This window comes from Sebastes umbrosus, chromosome 24, assembly GCF_015220745.1.
Source record: "Sebastes umbrosus isolate fSebUmb1 chromosome 24, fSebUmb1.pri, whole genome shotgun sequence".
Classification (NCBI taxonomy): Eukaryota; Metazoa; Chordata; class Actinopteri; order Perciformes; family Sebastidae; genus Sebastes; species Sebastes umbrosus.
Window position 1 is genome coordinate 12,227,413 of NC_051292.1, and position 21,796 is coordinate 12,249,208.

The window sequence follows — 21,796 nt, forward strand, 5'->3', positions numbered from 1 at the left end:
ATATTGGTCCTCTGAATATGTTGTTGGTTTGACTCCTCCTAGAATCAGCTGTTAGGACCTACTGGGTGTCATCTTGAATCAGTGCACATCAGAACTGTGCAACATGTGGTGAAAAAGCATGTGTAAAGCATCTCCCCTTTAAGAGCTGGTTTAAAGGCTAAAGTCTGGTCTAGCATTCTGCTAAATACATCACTTTAACCGTCACATAGTGCATACTACTGAGGAACGCAGTATGCACTATGTACTGTATACTGCGTACTGCGTTCGTCAGGAGTTAAATAAGGAACATCAGGACACCAGTGTTACATGCTGTGTGTCTTAGACTGATGCTCTACCTCAATATCTAGACCACTTCTAACCTCAGTTCAATCACCTCAGTGGAGATATGAATGGAGTATAGCATTTCAACTCTCTCCGTTCCAGTGGACAGCACTTGTATAAACTATAACTACTGGAAGACTAAAGAAGTCAGAAAGGTCTGACACCGTTTCCCTTTCTTAGAAGTGTTTATTGTTAACACATAAAATAGATTCAGAAAGTGACAGCGTGTTTATTTATATTGCAAATGTTGTTGAGATTCTATCCTCCATTCATATCACCACTGACAGGAAGTCACTGTTTACCGTGATGAAGCTGCCACCTGGTGGTTTCCTGGAGCGTCCTCTCAATATCAGCGTACATGAGCAAGTTGCAGTTTGTTTATATAGTTATATAGTTTATATAGTTATTTAGCCTCCAAAATAATATTCATGTTTTAAAAATGTCCGTTGTTCCTCTTTAATGAACAAACTTCAGTCAGATCACTAAATGTTTAATAAGACAGTCAGACAGGAAAATCAGCTAATTCTTGTTTATTAAAGCAGGAGAGTTCAAATAAAGGAACATCTTCATCACAGACTGAATGCTGAATTCACTACCAACACTTTAACTCTTCTCTGTGACCATCTGAGCTTCAGTGTCGGACAAGTCTGGATATTCTTCACCAACAATCAACAAATGATTTTAGTAATAAAGTAATGTCTCCACAGAGAGAAGAAGAGGAGTCATGCTTCTGTGGAGGAGCTGATGTCCAGATCCAGAACAAGACCTGGACCTCAGACAGCCAGTCAGACCAGAACAAGACCTGGACCTCAGACAGCCAGTCAGACCAGAACAAGACCTGGACCTCAGACAGCCAGTCAGACCAGCACTGTCCAAAGTAAGACTGTAGATGTGTCTGCTGATGTCTTCATGTCTGGAAACTTGTTGTTTTAATTCACTGACTATTGTTGTAACAACTGTTTCAGATCTGCTCCACCAGACATATCTGCTCTGCATCACTTCCTTTCTGAATCTGAACCCAAGAGAAATCATGTTATATTTGTATGTTTTGTTTTTATGATAGCACTCCGTCTTTGCATCAACCAATCAGAATGATGTTTGTTCTTCATCTGCATAGATGCAGATGAAGAACTATTAATCTCTGTAAAGCAACAACATCACTCTCTATCCCAGACAGACAGACACACTGATGAAAGGGGAGTTATCTTCTTGTCATTGTCATATAACAATACATGCTCATGGGGGATCTCTTGTTGGGTCTCTAAATGATAGAGTACGGTCTAAACCTGCTCTATATGAAAAGCATCTTAAGATAACTTCTGTTATGATTTGATGCTATATAAACATAAACTGAACTGAACTGAACTGAACAGGAGCCACAGACTTTGAACAACATTATCTTTCCTGCTACAGTCTCCTTCTCTGACTTACAAACACACGTCTGGTCCTGCAGAGCGACACGTTGAAACACTATTACAAATAAATATAAAATCACGTTGATGTTAGTTTAGACTTCAAGAAGGGATGATGACTTTATAACCTTTACTTCTTTATATGTTCTTATATTGATTATTTTCATATTGGCATTAGAAATAATACGTTTCTGTGTTTTGTCTTAAAATTTGTTTCTCTGTTTCAGCAGATAGAGGTCTGCAGGAGGTTGTAGATGAACATAAGATCAGTCTGAAGAAGAGATGTGAATGTGTGACTGAAGGAACTGAAGGAACTGATGAAACAGGAAGTGGAACCCTCCTCAACAGGATCTACACTGAGCTCTACATCACAGAGGGACAGAGTGAAGAGGTTAATACCCAACATGAGGTGAGGCAGCTTGAGACAGCTTCCAAGAAGAAGACCCTCCATGACGCTCCAATCAAGTGCCAGGACATCTTTAAAGCCTTACCTGACCAACAGGGACACATCAGAGTCGTTCTGACGAACGGCGTCGCTGGCGTTGGAAAAACCTTCTCAGTGCAGAAGTTCACTCTGGACTGGGCAGAGGGCTTGGAGAACCAAGATGTCAGTCTGGTGGTTCTGCTCTCGTTCAGGGAGCTGAACTTGATCAGAGATGAGCAGTACAGTCTTCTCAATGCTGCTCCATGTTTTCCATCCAACATTACAGAAGGTCACAGCAGAGAAGCTCGCTGTCTAGTAAAGTTCTGTTCATCTTTGACGGCCTGGATGAAAGCAGACTTTCACTGGATTTCAAGAACAAGAAGGTTGTGTCTGATGTCACCCAGAAGTCATCAGTCAACGTGCTGTTGACAAACCTCATCCAGGGGAATCTGCTTCCCTCAGCTCTCGTCTGGATAACTTCCCGACCTGCAGCGGCCAATCAGATCCCTCCTGCATGTGTTGACAGGGTAACAGAAGTACGAGGCTTCACTGACGCCCAGAAGGAGGAGTACTTCAGGAGGAGAGTCAGTGATGAAGAGCTGTCCAGCAGAATCATCTCACACATCAAGACATCCAGGAGCCTCCACATCATGTGTCTAATCCCAGTCTTCTGCTGGATCACTGCTACAGTTCTGGACCACATGTTGACTACAGACCAGAGAGGAGAGCTGCCCAAGACCCTGACTGACATGTACTCACACTTCCTGTTGGTTCAGACAAAGAGGAAGAAGCAGAAGTACGGTGAGGGACAGTGAGACGAGTCCACAGGAGCTGACGGAGGCTGACGGGGAAGTTCTTCTGAAGCTGGGGAGGCTGGCGTTTGAACAGCTGGAGAAAGGAAACATCATGTTCTACCAAGAAGACCTGGAGCGGTGTGGTCTGGATGTCACAGAGGCCTCGGTGTACTCAGGAGTTTGTACAGAGATCTTCAAAAGAGAGTGTGTGATCTTCCAGAAAACAGTCTACTGCTTTGTTCACCTGAGCATTCAGGAGTTTCTGGCTGCAGTCTACATGTTCCACTGTTACACAGACAGGCAACACAAAGGTACTGAAGGACTTCCTGGGAAAAACATATGTTCATTCAACCCTGGATGACTTCCTGAAGAGAGCCATGGAGAAATCCCTTGAAAGTGAAAATGGCCACCTGGACCTGTTTGTTCGCTTCCTTCATGGCCTCTCTCTGAAGTCCAACCAGAGACTCTTAGGAGGTCTGCTGGGTCAGACAGACAACAGTCCAGAAATCATCCAGAGAGCCATCAACAACCTGAAGGAGATGAACAGAGATAAAACCTCTCCTGACAGAAGCATCAACATCTTCCACTGTCTGACGGAGATGAACGACCACTCGGTACATCAGGACATCCAAGAGTTCCTGAAGTCAGAGAACAGATCAGAGAAGAAACTCTCTTTGATCCACTGCTCAGCTCTGGCCTACATGCTGCAGATGTCAGAGGAGGTTCTGGATGAGTTGGACCTGCAGAAGTACAACACATCAGAGGAGGGACGACAGAGACTGATTCCAGCTGTGAGGAACTGCAGAAAATTTCTGTAAGTCCAGATGTGATTAACTTTATAGATCAGTGTAGATTACTAGTTTAGTTCTTCAAATATACACACTATAAATTATTCTTAAAATATAATATTCTTATAAATGTTCCACGTGTTTATTACATAAATATGTATTTGTGTTTTGTCACAGATGTTCTTGAGCTGTTTCAAATGTTGAGTTCAAAATGTTTCAGTAGTTTGTGTTTCTAGCTGTCAAGTTAATGAACACTTATTCTATTTATTTCTAATAATTGTTACATTTGACAGTTTTTTCTTATTTATGTTTTTGGGTGATGGAGACGACATGTGAACCTGGTAAAACAAATGAAAAAAACAAAAGATCAGCTGTCTGGTGGAGCGCTGGGTCTAACCGGTGTAACGGCAGCAACAGAACGTTTGCTGATCCGGCGGGGAGTCGGGGCGGTCCTGGGATCAGAGTCCTGGTGCTGGGGTTTGCTTTCAATAGGCCTTGCACCACATTACACCTTACCTCGTGTGTTTTTGGGCTCATCTCTTTCGTTGGCTTCAAATCCAAACTGTTGCCATGTTGCTGCAGTTTTAGTTTTCTTTGAGACCAGCTCTGCCATGTCTCGTCTCGTCACCCCAAAAAACACATGAACTTCCTAGTAAACAAACCTCTTCTTGTTTATACACCAACATTATATCATAATATTACGTTAATCACGTTGTCATATTGCTTATTAGTAATGCAATACAGGCTGGATTTAGCACTGTGACTCTGTCGGCACAGGTTGTTGATGTCGGCTACTTTTTTAATTTTGCCAGAACGTGTCGTTAGCATCAAATCAAACCGGTTTAAGCTCGTACACCGGACCGGACCGGCAAAACCGAAAATCGACCCAACTCTAGCATTAGCCACCGTAAACTACTGGTCATACGAGACAAAGATAGTCGTTGTAAAACCCCTGAGTGTGTTGAATCGAGCAATGGTGCATTTTATTGCTAATGAATTCAAGTTGTGTTCCATCATGTTGTTTTGAAGTCTTTCCTTTTATTCTGTTACTCACAGAAGGAAACTCTGGTGTTTCTCTCTCTTGTTGCTGTAGAGAAGAGTAGTAACAGGAAATACACAGCTTCCACCAATAACAGCAGTCTGATGAATATATAACAGCAGAATGGTAGAATTCAGACTTTTTAAGAGATCTTATACAAACCAAAGATCAATGTTATGTTTTTAATGCTGATACACTGATATCATCTTTCTGATGTCATTATGTTGTAAATAATGCAACCTCATTGGTTCATTCATTGTGTTTGTGAGCTGAATACGTTTGATGCTCAGAAAAGAGTGTTAATGACAAAACGCCATGCAGTCATCAAAATATCTAGTTATATGAATGTTTAATTATGTACAGGTCTAATATTATAGTGATTTGTTTAATTTTCCCATTTATGGACGTGAACTTGAAAGCAGCAGGTAGCTAGCAAAGAGAGGTCATCTTTATCAACTGTATTATTATTACTTATTCACTGAGTTTTAAAAATGCTTTTCTAATCAAGAAGGCCTCATGCTAACTTTGTGGAGACAGACCTGGGATCAGATCACACTGACAGACTGGACATTAGGGAAGCCTCAATGTAACTACATGTTCTCTCTCTTCATCTGCAAGATTAAAGAAAAACAAAGATTAAAAGTCTGCAGGTTTGAGAGAGAGTGATGAGAATTATTGTTTCATGTCAAACAGTGAGATAAGATTAGCTGAACCACTGATGTGAGGAGTAAATGTTAATCAAAGAAGTATATATCAAACTGTTTAGTCATCAAATGCATGAAGTAAATATAAACTGTCCTCTTTCATAATAACATATTTTGTAATTTTTGTGTCATCACAGACTTTCTGGCTGTCTGATCTCAGATACTCACTGTGAAGTTGTGGCCTCAGCTCTGAAGTCCAACCCCTCCCATCTGAGAGAGCTGGACCTGACTTACAACGACCTGAAGGATTCAGGAGTGAAACCGCTTTCTGCTGGACTGAAGAGTCCAAACTGTAGACTGGAGACTCTGAGGTCAGTTCACTGACTGTAGTTTGTGTAGTTTGTACACACACTCTCTACACACTGGCTCTGCTCCAGATGGCTCTAGAGAGGGACATTCACGTTTTCACGTCGGTCACCGTAGCTCTCCAACACGCTTGGCACACAGGAGAGGCTTCAGTTGGTTGTAATCTCCTCACCTCACCGCTAGATACCTCCAGATCCTACACACTGGACCTTTAACCACAGACCTTATTTCAGCCATCTAACTAAAAACCCATTGACTTCCAGACGAGGGAACAGGAAGTGCTAAAATGCTAACTCATTTCTGGGTTTTAGGACTCATTCCTGCAGCGCTCTATTTGAACATGTCTAAAGGTGCAGCACTCTTCAACAAACACATATTGCACCAACTTAAAGGCACACAAGTGATGATTATGAACGACACCATCTAATCAGAGGTCTCTATGGTTCTAAGTTATTCCCACGTTCTTTTTGACAGCAGATCTAACTGTGATCTGTTTTCATGTCAGCATTGTCTAATTATTTGAAGCAAAAACCAAATAAATATTCTGCATCAGAAACATCTTTGCAGGTTCATATTTTGTTCAAGTCTATGTGAATACAATACTCACATGTTCATATGTACATTCAAAGAGTTATTGATGTCTGTCATCATTCCTTCTGTCTGTGAAGCAACCCCCGTATAACCTGAGTGTTACGAGATGAGGACTAAATCCACAGTCTTGTTCTGTGTAAAATGACCTGTAAAGTTGATCTTAAACTAATCAGAGGCTTCAGCAGTCTGAGTTAGATGTATTAGGGCTGGGTGACTTGGAGAAAATCAAATATTTGTTTGTGTAAATGACCAATAATGGAACAGCTAGAACAGTCTGGTAAGTTCAGAGAATGACATCACTTTACTGTAATGTAGCCTTTAAAACCAGGAAGAGATGACACTTACAACACAACACGATATTACTAGGGCTGTCAATCCATTATAATATTTAATCACGATTAACCGCAAATTATTCACAATTTTTGTATCTGTTCTAAATGAACCTTAAAGGGAGATCTGTCAAGTATTTAATATTCTTATCAACATGGGAGTGGACAAATATGATTTATGTAAATGTAGGTATATATTTATTATTGTAAATCAATTAAGAACACAAAACAATGACAGATATTGTCCAGAAACCCTCACAGGTACTGCATTTAGCATAAAACAATATGCTCCAATCAGAACATGGCAAACTGCAGCCCAACAGGCAACAACAGCTGTCAGTGTGTCAGTGTGCTGACTTGACTATGACTTGCCCCAAACTGCATGTGATTATCATAAAGTGGGCATGTCTGTAAAGGGGAGACTCGTGGGTACCCATAGAACCCATTTACATTCACATATCTGGAGGTCAGAGGTCAAGGGACCCCTTTGAAGATGCCCATGACAGTTTTTCCTCGCCAAACTTTAGAGTAAGTTTGGAGCGTTATTTAACCTCCTTCCCGACGAGCTACTTTGACATGGTTGGTACCGATGGATTCATCAGGTTTTCCAGTTTCCTATGATACCAGTATCTTCACTCTAGCTTTAAAACTGAGCCGCTATAACCTCCGGAAGATCGATTGCATTAATGCGTTAAAGAAAATAGTGGCGTTAAAACGATTAACTTTGACAACCCTAGATATTAGGATATCCAAAATCAAAGACGATATCTAGTCTCATATCAAGATATGGATATAATATGGATATATTGCCCAGCCTTAGTATGTATCCAGTCAGTATGTTGTGTTTGACAGTTTCCTTGTTGAGCTGCAGGAGGAATAGTAACTCAAAGAGGGAATTTGGTACTAAACAGTCTGTAACTTTGATTTGTCGACTCAGACTGCTGAATCTTCATATTAGTTTCACTTGAACTTGTGAAGTCATTTCTTACAGTGTAGTTGTGTTATGAAGGGACCACTTCACAGGAGGAATGATTACTGCCACCAATAACTCTTTTAATGTACATATGACATGTGGCTGTTGTTTACAGACACACTTGAACAAATGTGGACCTTTCCTGTAAATGACATAAACCTGCTAGGCTAGCAGATACAGTGAGAAGAAGGCCATGTAATAAATGAAGTAATGAAGTCCAACAAGTCTGATTTGATATTGATCCTCTAATTCCAGACTTGACAGAGATCAGCAGCATGTTATTGATGTGTGTTGACATGAACAGGTGTATGAATGTTGTGGTGACATTTGGATGATGTCTGTAGAAGGCTGACATTATGATGATCCACAATAACACAATGACAAAGTCACTCTACTCATTTTAGGGAAAAGATCATTGATTAGGACATAGTGATGTTGAGCTACACATTTAAAACCTGAACACATCTGACTGGATTATAAAGTGATTTTTATCTTCATCATTTATTCTTTATTCAGATTGAGTGGCTGCAGTTTGTCAGAGATCAGCTGTGCTTCTCTGGCCTCAGCTCTGAAGTCCAACCCCTCCCATCTGAGAGAGCTGGATCTGAGTGACAACTACCGGCAGGATTCAGGAGTGAAGGTCCTGTGTGGTTTTCTGGAGAGTCCACACTGTAGACTGGAGACTCTGAGGTCAGTTCACTGACTCTCTGTTACTATTAGAGATCTTATATGTTGAATTAACAATTGAACCTGATTTATGTACAAACATAACTTACATCCATAAAGTTGTTAATGTCCTTTTCTTCATATTTTCATGTTTCTTAAACTAAATCTAGTCTGCAGTCACAAAAGACTTGTGTTTCTTAAAGAAAGTGTAGAAAATGTCCACTGTTAGTTGTTAAAGTAAATGAATGTTTATCATTGTTGGTAAATGGTCACATCTGGATACAGAAGATCCTCTCAACTAATATTCAGGGTTCCTACGCAGTATGGAGAAGTATGGAATTTGATTTTAGTCATTTCCAGGTCTGGATGAGTATGGAAAAAAGAAAAGAGAGAATGGAAAAACATGTCTGTTTCCAGACTGTTGCCCCTATTCTGCTTTCTAAGATATCAAATTCAGAATTTCTAAAAATAAATAGATCATACAAGCAGAGTGTTTTTCATGGTGTTTAGAGCAGCCGGTGCAGCCACAATGTTTACTACTGTGTGAGAGAGCGCGGGCCAGAGAGAGCTTGATGTCGTTGAAAGCAGCACAGGAAGTAGGCTCTGACTGAACGCACACTCCTACAGAGCTGCCTCTACGCCTGAACGTCACAGCCAGGGCCGGCGCCTCCATAGAGGCCGACTAGGCAACCGCCTAGGGCGGCACTTTGGCAGCCAAATATGGGCCAACTATTCATCATGAGCAACATAACAATAATAATATAATAATAAAAAGTAACCGGTAACTGCAGGCAGACGGCACAGAGCAGAACGCTGCCTGTCAGACTGGGACAATCTAATACTTTACATATTGAGGGGGGGGGACGAGCGGCCCCTCCTAATTTGGACTGATCCCTGTTTCAGCTGAAATCTGATTGGCTCAATCATTTACATCATGAACGTGATGAACTGTGACCAGTGTTCCAGCTGGCCGGTCTTGTTTTGATTCAGTGATGACGTGCTGATACAAACTGAGGAGGTGTCATCCACGATGAAGAGTCTTGAAGGTCTTCATCATCATCATCATCACATTCTCTTTATACCACTAAAACTCTATTAGTGGTAAAATTACTAACCCACAATGTTTCGTCTCGCGCCCTCCGGCCGCTCACATAAGACACCTCTCCGTCTCAAAGTCCTGGGATGGGTTTGTGTCCCAGTCTGTCCCTGGTGCTAATAGAGGGGCGGCATCATTGTGATTCACCTAGAGCAGGATGTTTGACAGCAGAACGTCGTCCAGCTTTCTCTGTAGGACTGTAGACTGAACAGCCACGATGAGTAAAGTGTTCTGAGGGCTGGCTTGATGATCCCAAACACAAAGCCTGGTTGGTTAACAATTCCAAATGAGGAAAAGAGAGCTGGATGCAAACTTTGAGGAAAATGGTTTGACATCTCAACCATGGTGGGGGGGGGGGGGCTGTAGTCTTGTAACAGCGTCCTCTGAACCCCGAGTCACAAAGTCAAATATGGTCTGAAAAATCTACAGAGAAGTCTGGAAAAGTCTGGAATGTAAAATGTAAAATGTGTAGGAACCCTGAATATTTGTTCTGAATTGATCAAGTTTACTTCATGAAGTAGAAATATTTCTCTGGTTTCTGATTGTTTCAACGTGTTCCACAAATAATGTCTGATCATCGATATTGATCCTTCAGCACACACACATAGATGAACACAGAGATCAGCAGCATGTTATTGATGTGTGTTGACATGAACAGGTGTATGAATGTTGTGGTGACATTTGGATGATGTCTGTAGAAGGCTGACATTATGATGATCCACAATAACACAATGACAAAGTCACTCTACTCATTTTAGGGAAAAGATCATTGATTAGGACATAGTGATGTTGAGCTACACATTTAAAACCTGAACACATCTGACTGGATTATAAAGTGATTTTTATCTTCATCATTTATTCTTTATTCAGATTGAGTGACTGCAGTTCGTCAGAGATCAGCTGTGCTTCTCTGGCCTCAGCTCTGAAGTCCAACCCCTCCCATCTGAGAGAGCTGGAGCTGAGCTCCAACGACCTGCAGGATTCAGGAGTGAAGGTCCTGTGTGGTTTTCTGGAGAGTCCACACTGTAGACTGGAGACTCTGAGGTCAGTTCACTGACTCTCTGTTACTATTAGAGATCTTATATGTTGAATTAACAATTGAACCTGATTTATGTACAAACATAACTTACATCCATAAAGTTATTAATGTTCTTTTCTTCATATTTTCATGTTTCTTGAACTAAATCTAGTCTGCAGTCACAAAAGACTTGTGTTTCTTAAAGAAAGTGTAGAAAATGTCCACTGTTAGTTGTTAAAGTAAATGAATGTTTATCATTGTTGGTAAATGGTCACATCTGGATACAGAAGATCCTCTCAACTAATATTCAGGGTTCCTACGCAGTATGGAGAAGTATGGAATTTGATTTTAGTCATTTCCAGGTCTGGATGAGTATGGAAAAAAGAAAAGAGAGAATGGAAAAACATGTCTGTTTCCAGACTGTTGCCCCTATTCTGCTTTCTAAGATATCAAATTCCAGAATTTCTAAAATAAATAGATCATACAAGCAGAGTGTTTTTCATGGTGTTTAGAGCAGCCGGTGCAGCCACAATGTTTACTACTGTGTGAGAGAGCGCGGGCCAGAGAGAGCTTGATGTCGTTGAAAGCAGCACAGGAAGTAGGCTCTGACTGAACGCACACTCCTACAGAGCTGCCTCTACGCCTGAACGTCACAGCCAGGGCCGGCGCCTCCATAGAGGCCGACTAGGCAACCGCCTAGGGCGGCACTTTGGCAGCCAAATATGGGCCAACTATTCATCATGAGCAACATAACAATAATAATATAATAATAAAAAGTAACCGGTAACTGCAGGCAGACGGCACAGAGCAGAACGCTGCCTGTCAGACTGGGACAGTCTAATACTTTACATATTGAGGGGGGGGACGAGCGGCCCCTCCTAATTTGGACTGATCCTCGTTCTGGCTGAAATCTGATTGGCTCAATCATTTACATCATGAACGTGATGAACTGTGACCAGTGTTCCAGCTGGCCGGTCTGGTTTTGATTCAGTGATGACGTGCTGATACAAACTGAGGAGGTGTCATCCACGATGAAGAGTCTTGAAGGTCTTCATCATCATCATCACATTCTCTTTATACCACTAAAACTCTATTAGTGGTAAAATTACTAACCCACAATGTTTCGTCTCGCGCCCTCCGGCCGCTCACATAAGACACCTCTCCGTCTCAAAGTCCTGGGATGGGTTTGTGTCCCAGTCTGTCCCTGGTGCTAATAGAGGGACGGCATCATTGTGATTCACCTAGAGCAGGATGTTTGACAGCAGAACGTCGTCCAGCTTTCTCTGTAGGACTGTAGACTGAACGACCACGATGAGTAAAGTGTTCTGAGGGCTGGCTTGATGATCCCAAACACAAAGCCTGGTTGGTTAACAATTACAAATGGGGAAAAGAGAGCTGGATGCAAACTTTGAGGAAAATGGTTTGACATCTCAACCATGGTGGGGGGGGGGGGCTGTAGTCTTGTAACAGCGTCCTCTGAACCCCGAGTCACAAAGTCAAATATGGTCTGAAAAATCTACAGAGAAGTCTGGAAAAGTCTGGAATGTAAAATGTAAAATGTGTAGGAACCCTGAATATTTGTTCTGAATTGATCAAGTTTACTTCATGAAGTAGAAATATTTCTCTGGTTTCTGATTGTTTCAACATGTTCCACAAATAATGTCTGATCATCGATATTGATCCTTCAGCACACACACATAGATGAACACAGAGATCAGCAGCATGTTATTGATGTGTGTTGACATGAACAGGTGTATGAATGTTGTGGTGACATTTGGATGATGTCTGTAGAAGGCTGACATTATGATGATCCACAATAACACAATGACAAAGTCACTCTACTCATTTTAGGGAAAAGATCATTGATTAGGACATAGTGATGTTGAGCTACACATTTAAAACCTGAACACATCTGATTGGATTATAAAGTGATTTTTATCTTCATCATTTATTCTTTATTCAGATTGAGTGTCTGCAGTTTGTCAGAGATCAGCTGTGCTTCTCTGGCCTCAGCTCTGAAGTCCAACCCCTCCCATCTGAGAGAGCTGGAGCTGAGTGACAACAACCTGAAGGATTCAGGAGTGAAGCTGCTTTCTGCTGGACTCGAGAGTCCAAACTGTAGACTGGAGACTCTGAGGTCAGTTCACTGACTGTAGTTTATGTAGTTTGTACACACACTCTCTACACACTGGCTCTGCTCCAGATGGCTCTAGAGAGGGACTTTCACGTTTTCACGTCGGCCACTGTAGCTCTCCAACAAGTTTGGCACACAGGAGAGGCTTCAGTTGGTTGTAATCTCCTCACCTCACCACTAGATACCTCCAGATCCTACACACTGGACCTTTAACACAGACCTTATTTCAGCCATCTAACTAAAAACCCATTGACTTCCAGACGAGGGAACAGGAAGTGCTAAAATGCTAATTCATTTCTGGGTTTTAGGACTCATTCCTGTAGCGCTCTATTTGAACATGTCTAAAGGTGCAGCACTCTTCAACAAACACGTATTGCACCAACTTAAAGGCACACAAGTGATGATTATGAATGACACCATCTAATCAGAGGTCTCTATGGTTCTAAGTTATTCCCACGTTCTTTTTGACAGCAGATCTAACTGTGATCTGTTTTCATGTCAGCATTGTCTAATTATTTGAAGCAAAAACCAAATAAATATTCTGCATCAGAAACATCTTTGCAGGTCCATATTTTGTTCAAGTCTATCTGAATACAATACTCACATGTTCATATGTACATTCAAAGAGTTATTGATGTCTGTCATCATTCCTTCTGTCTGTGAAGCAACCCCCGTATAACCTGAGTGTTACGAGATGAGGACTAAATCCACAGTCTTGTTCTGTGTAAAATGACCTGTAAAGTTGATCTTAAACTAATCAGAGGCTTCAGCAGTCTGAGTTAGATGTATTAGGGCTGGGTGACTTGGAGAAAATCAAATATCATAATATTTTTTTGTGTAAATGACCAATAATAGAACAGCTAGAACAGTCTGGTAAGTTCAGAGAATGACATCACTTTACTGTAATGTAGCCTTTAAAACCAGGAAGAGATGACACTTACAACACAACACGATATTACTAGGGCTGTCAATCCATTAAAATATTTAATCACGATTAATCGCAAATTATTCACAATTTTTGTATCTGTTCTAAATGAACCTTAAAGGGAGATCTGTCAAGTATTTAATATTCTTATCAACATGGGAGTGGACAAATATGATTTATGTAAATGTATGTATATATTTATTATTGTAAATCAATTAAGAACACAAAACAATGACAGATATTGTCCAGAAACCCTCACAGGTACTGCATTTAGCATAAAACAATATGCTCCAATCATAACATGGCAAACTGCAGCCCAACAGGCAACAACAGCTGTCAGTGTGTCAGTGTGCTGACTTGACTATGACTTGCCCCAAACTGCATGTGATTATCATAAAGTGGGCATGTCTGTAAAGGGGAGACTCGTGGGTACCCATAGAACCCATTTACATTCACATATCTGGAGGTCAGAGGTCAAGGGACCCCTTTGAAGATGCCCATGACAGTTTTTCCTCGCCAAACTTTAGAGTAAGTCTGGAGCGTTATTTAACCTCCTTCCAGACGAGCTACTTTGACATGGTTGGTACCGATGGATTCATCAGGTTTTCCAGTTTCCTATGATACCAGTATCTTCACTTTAGCTTTAAAACTGAGCCGCTATAACCTCTAGAAGATCGATTGCATTAATGCGTTAAAGAAAATAGTGGCGTTAAAACGATTAACTTTGACAACCCTAGATATTAGGATATCCAAAATCAAAGACGATATCTAGTCTCATATCACGATATGGATATAATATGGATATATTGCCCAGCCTTAGTATGTATCCAGTCAGTATGTTGTGTTTGACAGTTTCCTTGTTGAGCTGCAGGAGGAATAGTAACTCAAAGAGGGAATTTGGTACTAAACAGTGTGTAACTTTGATTTGTCGACTCAGACTGCTGAATCTTCATATTAGTTTCACTTGAACTTGTGAAGTCATTTCTTACAGTGTAGTTGTGTTATGAAGGGACCACTTCACAGGAGGAATGATTACTGCCACCAATAACTCTTTTAATGTACATATGACATGTGGCTGTTGTTTACAGACACACTTGAACAAATGTGGACCTTTCCTGTAAATGACATAAACCTGCTAGGCTAGCAGATACAGTGAGAAGAAGGCCATGTAATAAATGAAGTAATGAAGTCCAACAAGTCTGATTTGATATTGATCCTCTAATTCCAGACTTGACAGAGATCAGCAGCATGTTATTGATGTGTGTTGACATGAACAGGTGTATGAATGTTGTGGTGACATTTGGATGATGTCTGTAGAAGGCTGACATTATGATGATCCACAATAACACAATGACAAAGTCACTCTACTCATTTTAGGGAAAAGATCATTGATTAGGACATAGTGATGTTGAGCTACACATTTAAAACCTGAACACATCTGATTGGATTATAAAGTGATTTTTATCTTCTCCATTTATTCTTTATTCAGATTGAGTGTCTGCAGTTTGTCAGAGATCAGCTGTGCTTCTCTGGCCTCAGCTCTGAAGTCCAACCCCTCCCATCTGAGAGAGCTGGATCTGAGTAACAACAAGCTGCAGGATTCAGGAGTGAAGCTGCTTTCTGCTGGACTGAAGAGTCCAAACTGTAGACTGGAGACTCTGAGGTCAGTTCACTGACTGTAGTTTATGTAGTTTGTACACACACTCTCTACACACTGGCTCTGCTCCAGATGGCTCTAGAGAGGGACATTCACGTTTTCACGTCGGCCACCGTAGCTCTCCAACAAGCTTGGCACACAGGAGAGGCTTCAGTTGGTTGTAATCTCCTCACCTCACCACTAGATACCTCCAGATCCTACACACTGGACCTTTAACCACAGACCTTATTTCAGCCATCTAACTAAAAACCCATTGACTTCCAGACGAGGGAACAGGAAGTGCTAAAATGCTAATTCATTTCTGGGTTTTAGGACTCATTCCTGTAGCGCTCTATTTGAACATGTCTAAAGGTGCAGCACTCTTCAACAAACACGTATTGCACCAACTTAAAGGCACACAAGTGATGATTATGAATGACACCATCTAATCAGAGGTCTCTATGGTTCTAAGTTATTCCCACGTTCTTTTTGACAGCAGATCTAACTGTGATCTGTTTTCATGTCAGCATTGTCTAATTATTTGAAGCAAAAACCAAATAAATATTCTGCATCAGAAACATCTTTGCAGGTCCATATTTTGTTCAAGTCTATGTGAATACAATACTCACATGTTCATATGTACATTCAAAGAGTTATTGATGTCTGTCATCATTCCTTCTGTCTGTGAAGCAACCCCCGTATAACCTGAGTGTTACGAGATGAGGACTAAATCCACAGTCTTGTTCTGTGTAAAATGACCTGTAAAGTTGATCTTAAACTAATCAGAGGCTTCAGCAGTCTGAGTTAGATGTATTAGGGCTGGGTGACTTGGAGAAAATCAAATATCATAATATTTTTTTTTGTGTAAATGACCAATAATAGAACAGCTAGAACAGTCTGGTAAGTTCAGAGAATGACATCACTTTACTGTAATGTAGCCTTTAAAACCAGGAAGAGATGACACTTACAACACAACACGATATTACTAGGGCTGTCAATCCATTCAAATATTTAATCACGATTAATCGCAAATTATTCACAATTTTTGTATCTGTTCTAAATGAACCTTAAAGGGAGATCTGTCAAGTATTTAATATTCTTATCAACATGGGAGTGGACAAATATGATTTATGTAAATGTATGTATATATTTATTATTGTAAATCAATTAAGACACAAAACAATGACAGATATTGTCCAGAAACCCTCACAGGTACTGCATTTAGCATAAAACAATATGCTCCAATCATAACATGGCAAACTGCAGCCCAACAGGCAACAACAGCTGTCAGTGTGTCAGTGTGCTGACTTGACTATGACTTGCCCCAAACTGCATGTGATTATCATAAAGTGGGCATGTCTGTAAAGGGGAGACTCGTGGGTACCCATAGAACCCATTTACATTCACATATCTGGAGGTCAGAGGTCAAGAGACCCCTTTGAAGATGCCCATGACAGTTTTTCCTCGCCAAACTTTAGAGTAAGTTTGGAGCGTTATTTAACCTCCTTCCCGACGAGCTAGTTTGACATGGTTGGAACCGATGGATTCATCAGGTTTTCCAGTTTCCTATGATACCAGTATCTTCACTCTAGCTTTAAAACTGAGCCGCTATAACCTCCGGAAGATCGATTGCATTAATGCGTTAAAGAAAATAGTGGCGTTAAAACGATTAACTTTGACAACCCTAGATATTAGGATATCCAAAATCAAAGACGATATCTAGTCTCATATCACGATATGGATATAATATGGATATATTGCCCAGCCTTAGTATGTATCCAGTCAGTATGTTGTGTTTGACAGTTTCCTTGTTGAGCTGCAGGAGGAATAGTAACTCAAAGAGGGAATTTGGTACTAAACAGTGTGTAACTTTGATTTGTCGACTCAGACTGCTGAATCTTCATATTAGTTTCACTTGAACTTGTGAAGTCATTTCTTACAGTGTAGTTGTGTTATGAAGGGACCACTTCACAGGAGGAATGATTACTGCCACCAATAACTCTTTTAATGTACATATGACATGTGGCTGTTGTTTACAGACACACTTGAACAAATGTGGACCTTTCCTGTAAATGACATAAACCTGCTAGGCTAGCAGATACAGTGAGAAGAAGGCCATGTAATAAATGAAGTAATGAAGTCCAACAAGTCTGATTTGATATTGATCCTCTAATTCCAGACTTGACTGAGATCAGCAGCATGTTATTGATGTGTGTTGACATGAACAGGTGTATGAATGTTGTGGTGACATTTGGATGATGTCTGTAGAAGGCTGACATTATGATGATCCACAATAACACAATGACAAAGTCACTCTACTCATTTTAGGGAAAAGATCATTGATTAGGACATAGTGATGTTGAGCTACACATTTAAAACCTGAACACATCTGACTGGATTATAAAGTGATTTTTATCTTCATCATTTATTCTTTATTCAGATTGTGGGGCTGCAGTTTGTCAGAGATCAGCTGTGCTTCTCTGGCCTCAGCTCTGAAGTCCAACCCCTCCCATCTGAGAGAGCTGGATCTGAGATTCAACGACCTGAAGGAATCAGACGTGAAGCTGCTGTCTGATCTTGTGGAGAGTCCACACTGTAGACTGGAGACTCTGGAGTAAGTAGACCGTCGGAGTCGGTCCATGCTGGTTTCAGCAGTATTGTTGTGATGTGTTTCCTCCGTTAAGCTGTGAGAGGAGAACGTTGACACACAGAGAGAGAGAGAACAGTCAACCAATCAGATCAGCCAGATGCTTGTTGTGATCATGTGTTTGAGTTGATGTGAAGAAGATGTTGTTGTTGTTGTGTTCATGTCTCCAGGAAATAAAGCTGGATTACAGCTGACAGCATCACATCATGTATAGAGACAGTGGTCCTCATCCATCAAACTGTCGTACCATCAAATCTGATCAGAACGTGTGTGTTTTCTCATTGAGAGATAGAACCATCATAGAACCATGGTTACATTTAGTAACCATGTGGTCTTTATAAAGACCAGAACCTCTGCTGAAGTCCAGTAATCACAGCTGAGGTTTTACAGTTCAGTCTGTGTATGAACATGTAGGACCTTTAAAGAGGACCTATCAGGCTGATGTTCAGGTGCATGCTTGTATTTTAGGTTTCTACTAGAACATGTTTACATGCTTTAATGTTCAAAAAACACTTTACTCTTCTTCTAGCGGCTGTGCTGCAGCACCTCTTTACACCCTCTGTCTGAAACGCTCTGTTTGATCTCCTTGTCCAAAAAGACTCCATATTTAGTCGGGCTGTCAAAGTTAACGCAATAATAACGAGTTAACGCTAGATCGTTTTAACACCACTAATTACTTTAACGCAACTTGTGATTTTTAGGTTGTAAAATGTGCGATTAATTTGAGATTAATCACGATTAACTATGGACAATCATGCGATTAATCACGACTAAATATTTGAATGGATTGACAGCCCTAATATTTACATATTTGTCATGTAATATTTAAAAGTAGATGAAACATTGAAATGTGACTGAAACCAACCTAGCAGCAGTAAATCCATCATTAAAGTGAGCAGTGAAAAGCTCTCTGTTTCTGCAGTAATGATGCTCTCAGGACTCTCAGCAGTTTATTTCCACTGTGTGGATCATAAGATAATATTACACAGAGACAAAGAATTTGAACACATAATCCAGGCTAAAAGCAACACAGTTTAAACTGACACATGCAGAAAGGTCACCGACTGTGTGAATGTGTAAATGAACAGACTTGTAATATCACTGCCCCGTCTAGAGCACCAGAGATCTGACTAGAACTACTTTGTGTACTCTGCTGAGTTAATGTGATCACATGTATTGTTATGACCTGTATGACAATAATGTAGCCTTCTTCTCTCAGCTGCAAACCCAGCGGTGTGAAACGGACATAAATGACATTTATATAACCACAATAACACAAAATCAGTACATGATCTCTTATCATATATTCATATATGATATTCATATAGTCACTCATCTGAATCAGCTTCTTGAGCCGTATGTTGCTGTGAGACACGTCAGAGTCGTGCTCCTACAGTCCCTCAGACTGAATGTGTTGCCTTGGTTAGTTTGCTACCAATACTTTTATGTATGCTGTGGGTGATTAGAAGATGTGAAAGTAAGCCTGCTTACCGCTGTGAATTATGTTTATAGATTTATTATTTACCTTCTCCTAAGTCTGTTTCACACCGCCGGGGTTGGAGCTGAAAGAATAAGACTAAAGTATTGTGATTCCTCCAGGAGATGAATAAAGTATCTTCTATTCTATTCTATAAGAACACATCTAATCAACACATTGATTTAATGGAACACACGTGTAATTAGTTCTAGTCAGATCTATCGGGATATTAAAAGTCTGTTTATTTACACATTCACACAGTCAGTGATTTTTTTGCCAGCTGTCCTTCCTGCATCTGGCAGTTTAAACTGTGTTCATTTTAGTCTGGATTATGTGTTTAACTTTTCTAATATGCGTTTGTAAAGTATGCCGCTCTGCTGACCGTAGACTGGTCCATGTCTGTGATTGGTCATGTGCTACAAACCCCGCCCCTTCTATGTGAACGCGCTCATAGCCAGACTGAGAAACCCTGGGTTGACTTACGGAGTTGATAACAGCTGTCGTAGGACCGCTTAGCGGGATCTTGGTTGAGGGGTTAGTTAAACCAGATAAGGAGAAGATACCCTGGGTGTGTTGGACTGGCTTCGTAGTACAGGCCTCTGGTCTGGGAGCTCTGAGCTCAGTGTGTTCACTCCAATACGTTAACATGAGAGCTGAAAGGAAGCTGGCTACGCTACACAGACTGAAGTCCCTTCTGCTCTTTATACTGGATGCTGACTGACAGCTGATGAAGGGAGTCTCTGTAAACACTGATGGATGACTTCTGTTGTCTTCTTCTTCTCTCATCAGATGGAGGTAGTGATCTCTAACCACCATCATCCCTGTGTGTTCCTCTGGACCTGACAGAGTATCATCAGTGTATCTGGACTCTGTCCTTCTGCACAGTCTCTGCAGACACACTGAGACTCCTCCACTCCTTCTGCTCCACACTCAACCACCTCCTCCACCTGGACCTGGGTTTCACTTTGTCTTCATTCATTCATATATTCTGAACCCAAAGTGCCTCTGCAGATCAGTTCTGTTTATGACAACAGAACTGTAGATTAACACATTTAAATAGATGTTTCTGCTTTGCTTTCTGTTGCAGCTCCACCCTGTGGAACGATGGAGTTTTGCAGTTAATTTCCACATACTACTAAATATATATATACCATATACAATATATATACCAATACCAGCCGTTTTTCATATTATAACAGATTTGCTTGTAACAAACAGAAAGAAGTAGATAAAACCTGAACCTGAGGCTTCAGTTTCTCAACTAACTACAAACAGATTATGTCTGGATTTTGGTGGAAAGTCAGCTCCTTAATATTGTCTTTTGTATGTGATGTTTGATGTAAAACAAAAAAAAAAATTTTTTTAGTTTATTACAGAGGTACACACGTGGACAAAATTGTTGGTACCCTTCCGTTAAAGAAAGAAAAACCCACAATGGTCACTGAAATAACTTGAAACTGACAAAAGTAATAATAAATAAAAATTTACTGAAAATTAACTAATGAAAATCAGACATTGCTTTTGAATTGTGGTTCAACAGAATCATTTTAAAAAACAAACTAATGAAACTGGCCTGGACAAAAATGATGGTACCCTTAACTTAATATTTTGTTGCACAACCTTCTGAAGCAATCACTGCAATCAAGCGATTTCTGTAACTCTCAATGAGATATTACTTTTGTCAGTTTCAAGTTATTTCAGTGACCAGTGTGGGTTTTTCTTTCTTTAACGGAAGGGTACCAACAATTCTGTCCACGTGTGTATGTGTCACCCTGCTAGTTTTCACATAACATGGCTCAACACAGACACATGAAGTCAACTTGTGGAGCTTTTCCCCTCAGAAATCAATGTTGAGTCGCCGTTATCACCACCGTGTTCTGTAGCTCCTGGTGGAATGTTGTTAAAAAATTAAATGTAATCATAATTTACTTTATTTAAAATGATGAAAAATGCAATCTATAGAGTGAATGAAGAGAGGGAGCTCCGTTAGTGAAAGCAAAGCAGTGAATCAGAGAAATAAAACATTATTTTCTGATTGTTTCACGGCTTTAACGTTCTAAAGCACCAATAAACACGCCTCCGCACAACCCTGCAGGAAGGTGCCTTATTGCCGGATTTTTAACGAATGCAGCCGAAGGTCAGGCTTCATCTTGTCCTCTCTGCTCGGCGTGTGCCACACATTATTTTTTTCCCCAGTGTTGGGCCTCGTCCCGCCCTACTGTGCTGTGATTGGCTAGTATTCGTTGCCTCTGCCTCGACTGTTCGGCTCATTTTGCACACGGGAGAAGTCTTTGCCTTCAGGGCTTTCTGCCAGAAAGGGTTTATTTGAACCCAAACCATTATCTTTTCCTAAACCTAACCAAGTAGAGTTGCTGCCTAAACCTGAAGAGGTTTCTGACAGAGGCAAACTTCTCCCATGTGCACTCAATTCAAACAGTTTAGCATTTAAATGGAATTAGCAAGCTAACTAGCCGGCCACTACATTAGTACAATTTGAACAACACACACACTTGTCA

At 40.6% G+C, this 21,796-nt stretch overlaps 1 protein-coding gene across 1 annotated transcript; it reads left to right on the plus strand.

Annotated features, from left to right (window-relative positions):
• Positions 1-2,765: 2,765 nt before the first annotated feature.
• On the plus strand, positions 2,766-20,630 carry LOC119483801 (NACHT, LRR and PYD domains-containing protein 12-like; the record flags this gene model as incomplete). Its single annotated transcript, XM_037762290.1, is given in 9 exon segments — positions 2,766-2,957; positions 2,959-3,272; positions 3,274-3,765; positions 5,620-5,793; positions 10,314-10,487; positions 12,425-12,598; positions 15,010-15,183; positions 17,597-17,770; positions 20,070-20,630. Coding segments are annotated over 9 exon segments (1,878 nt in total), but the record flags the coding sequence as incomplete, so codon positions are not given.
• Between the last annotated feature and the right edge of the window lie 1,166 nt (positions 20,631-21,796).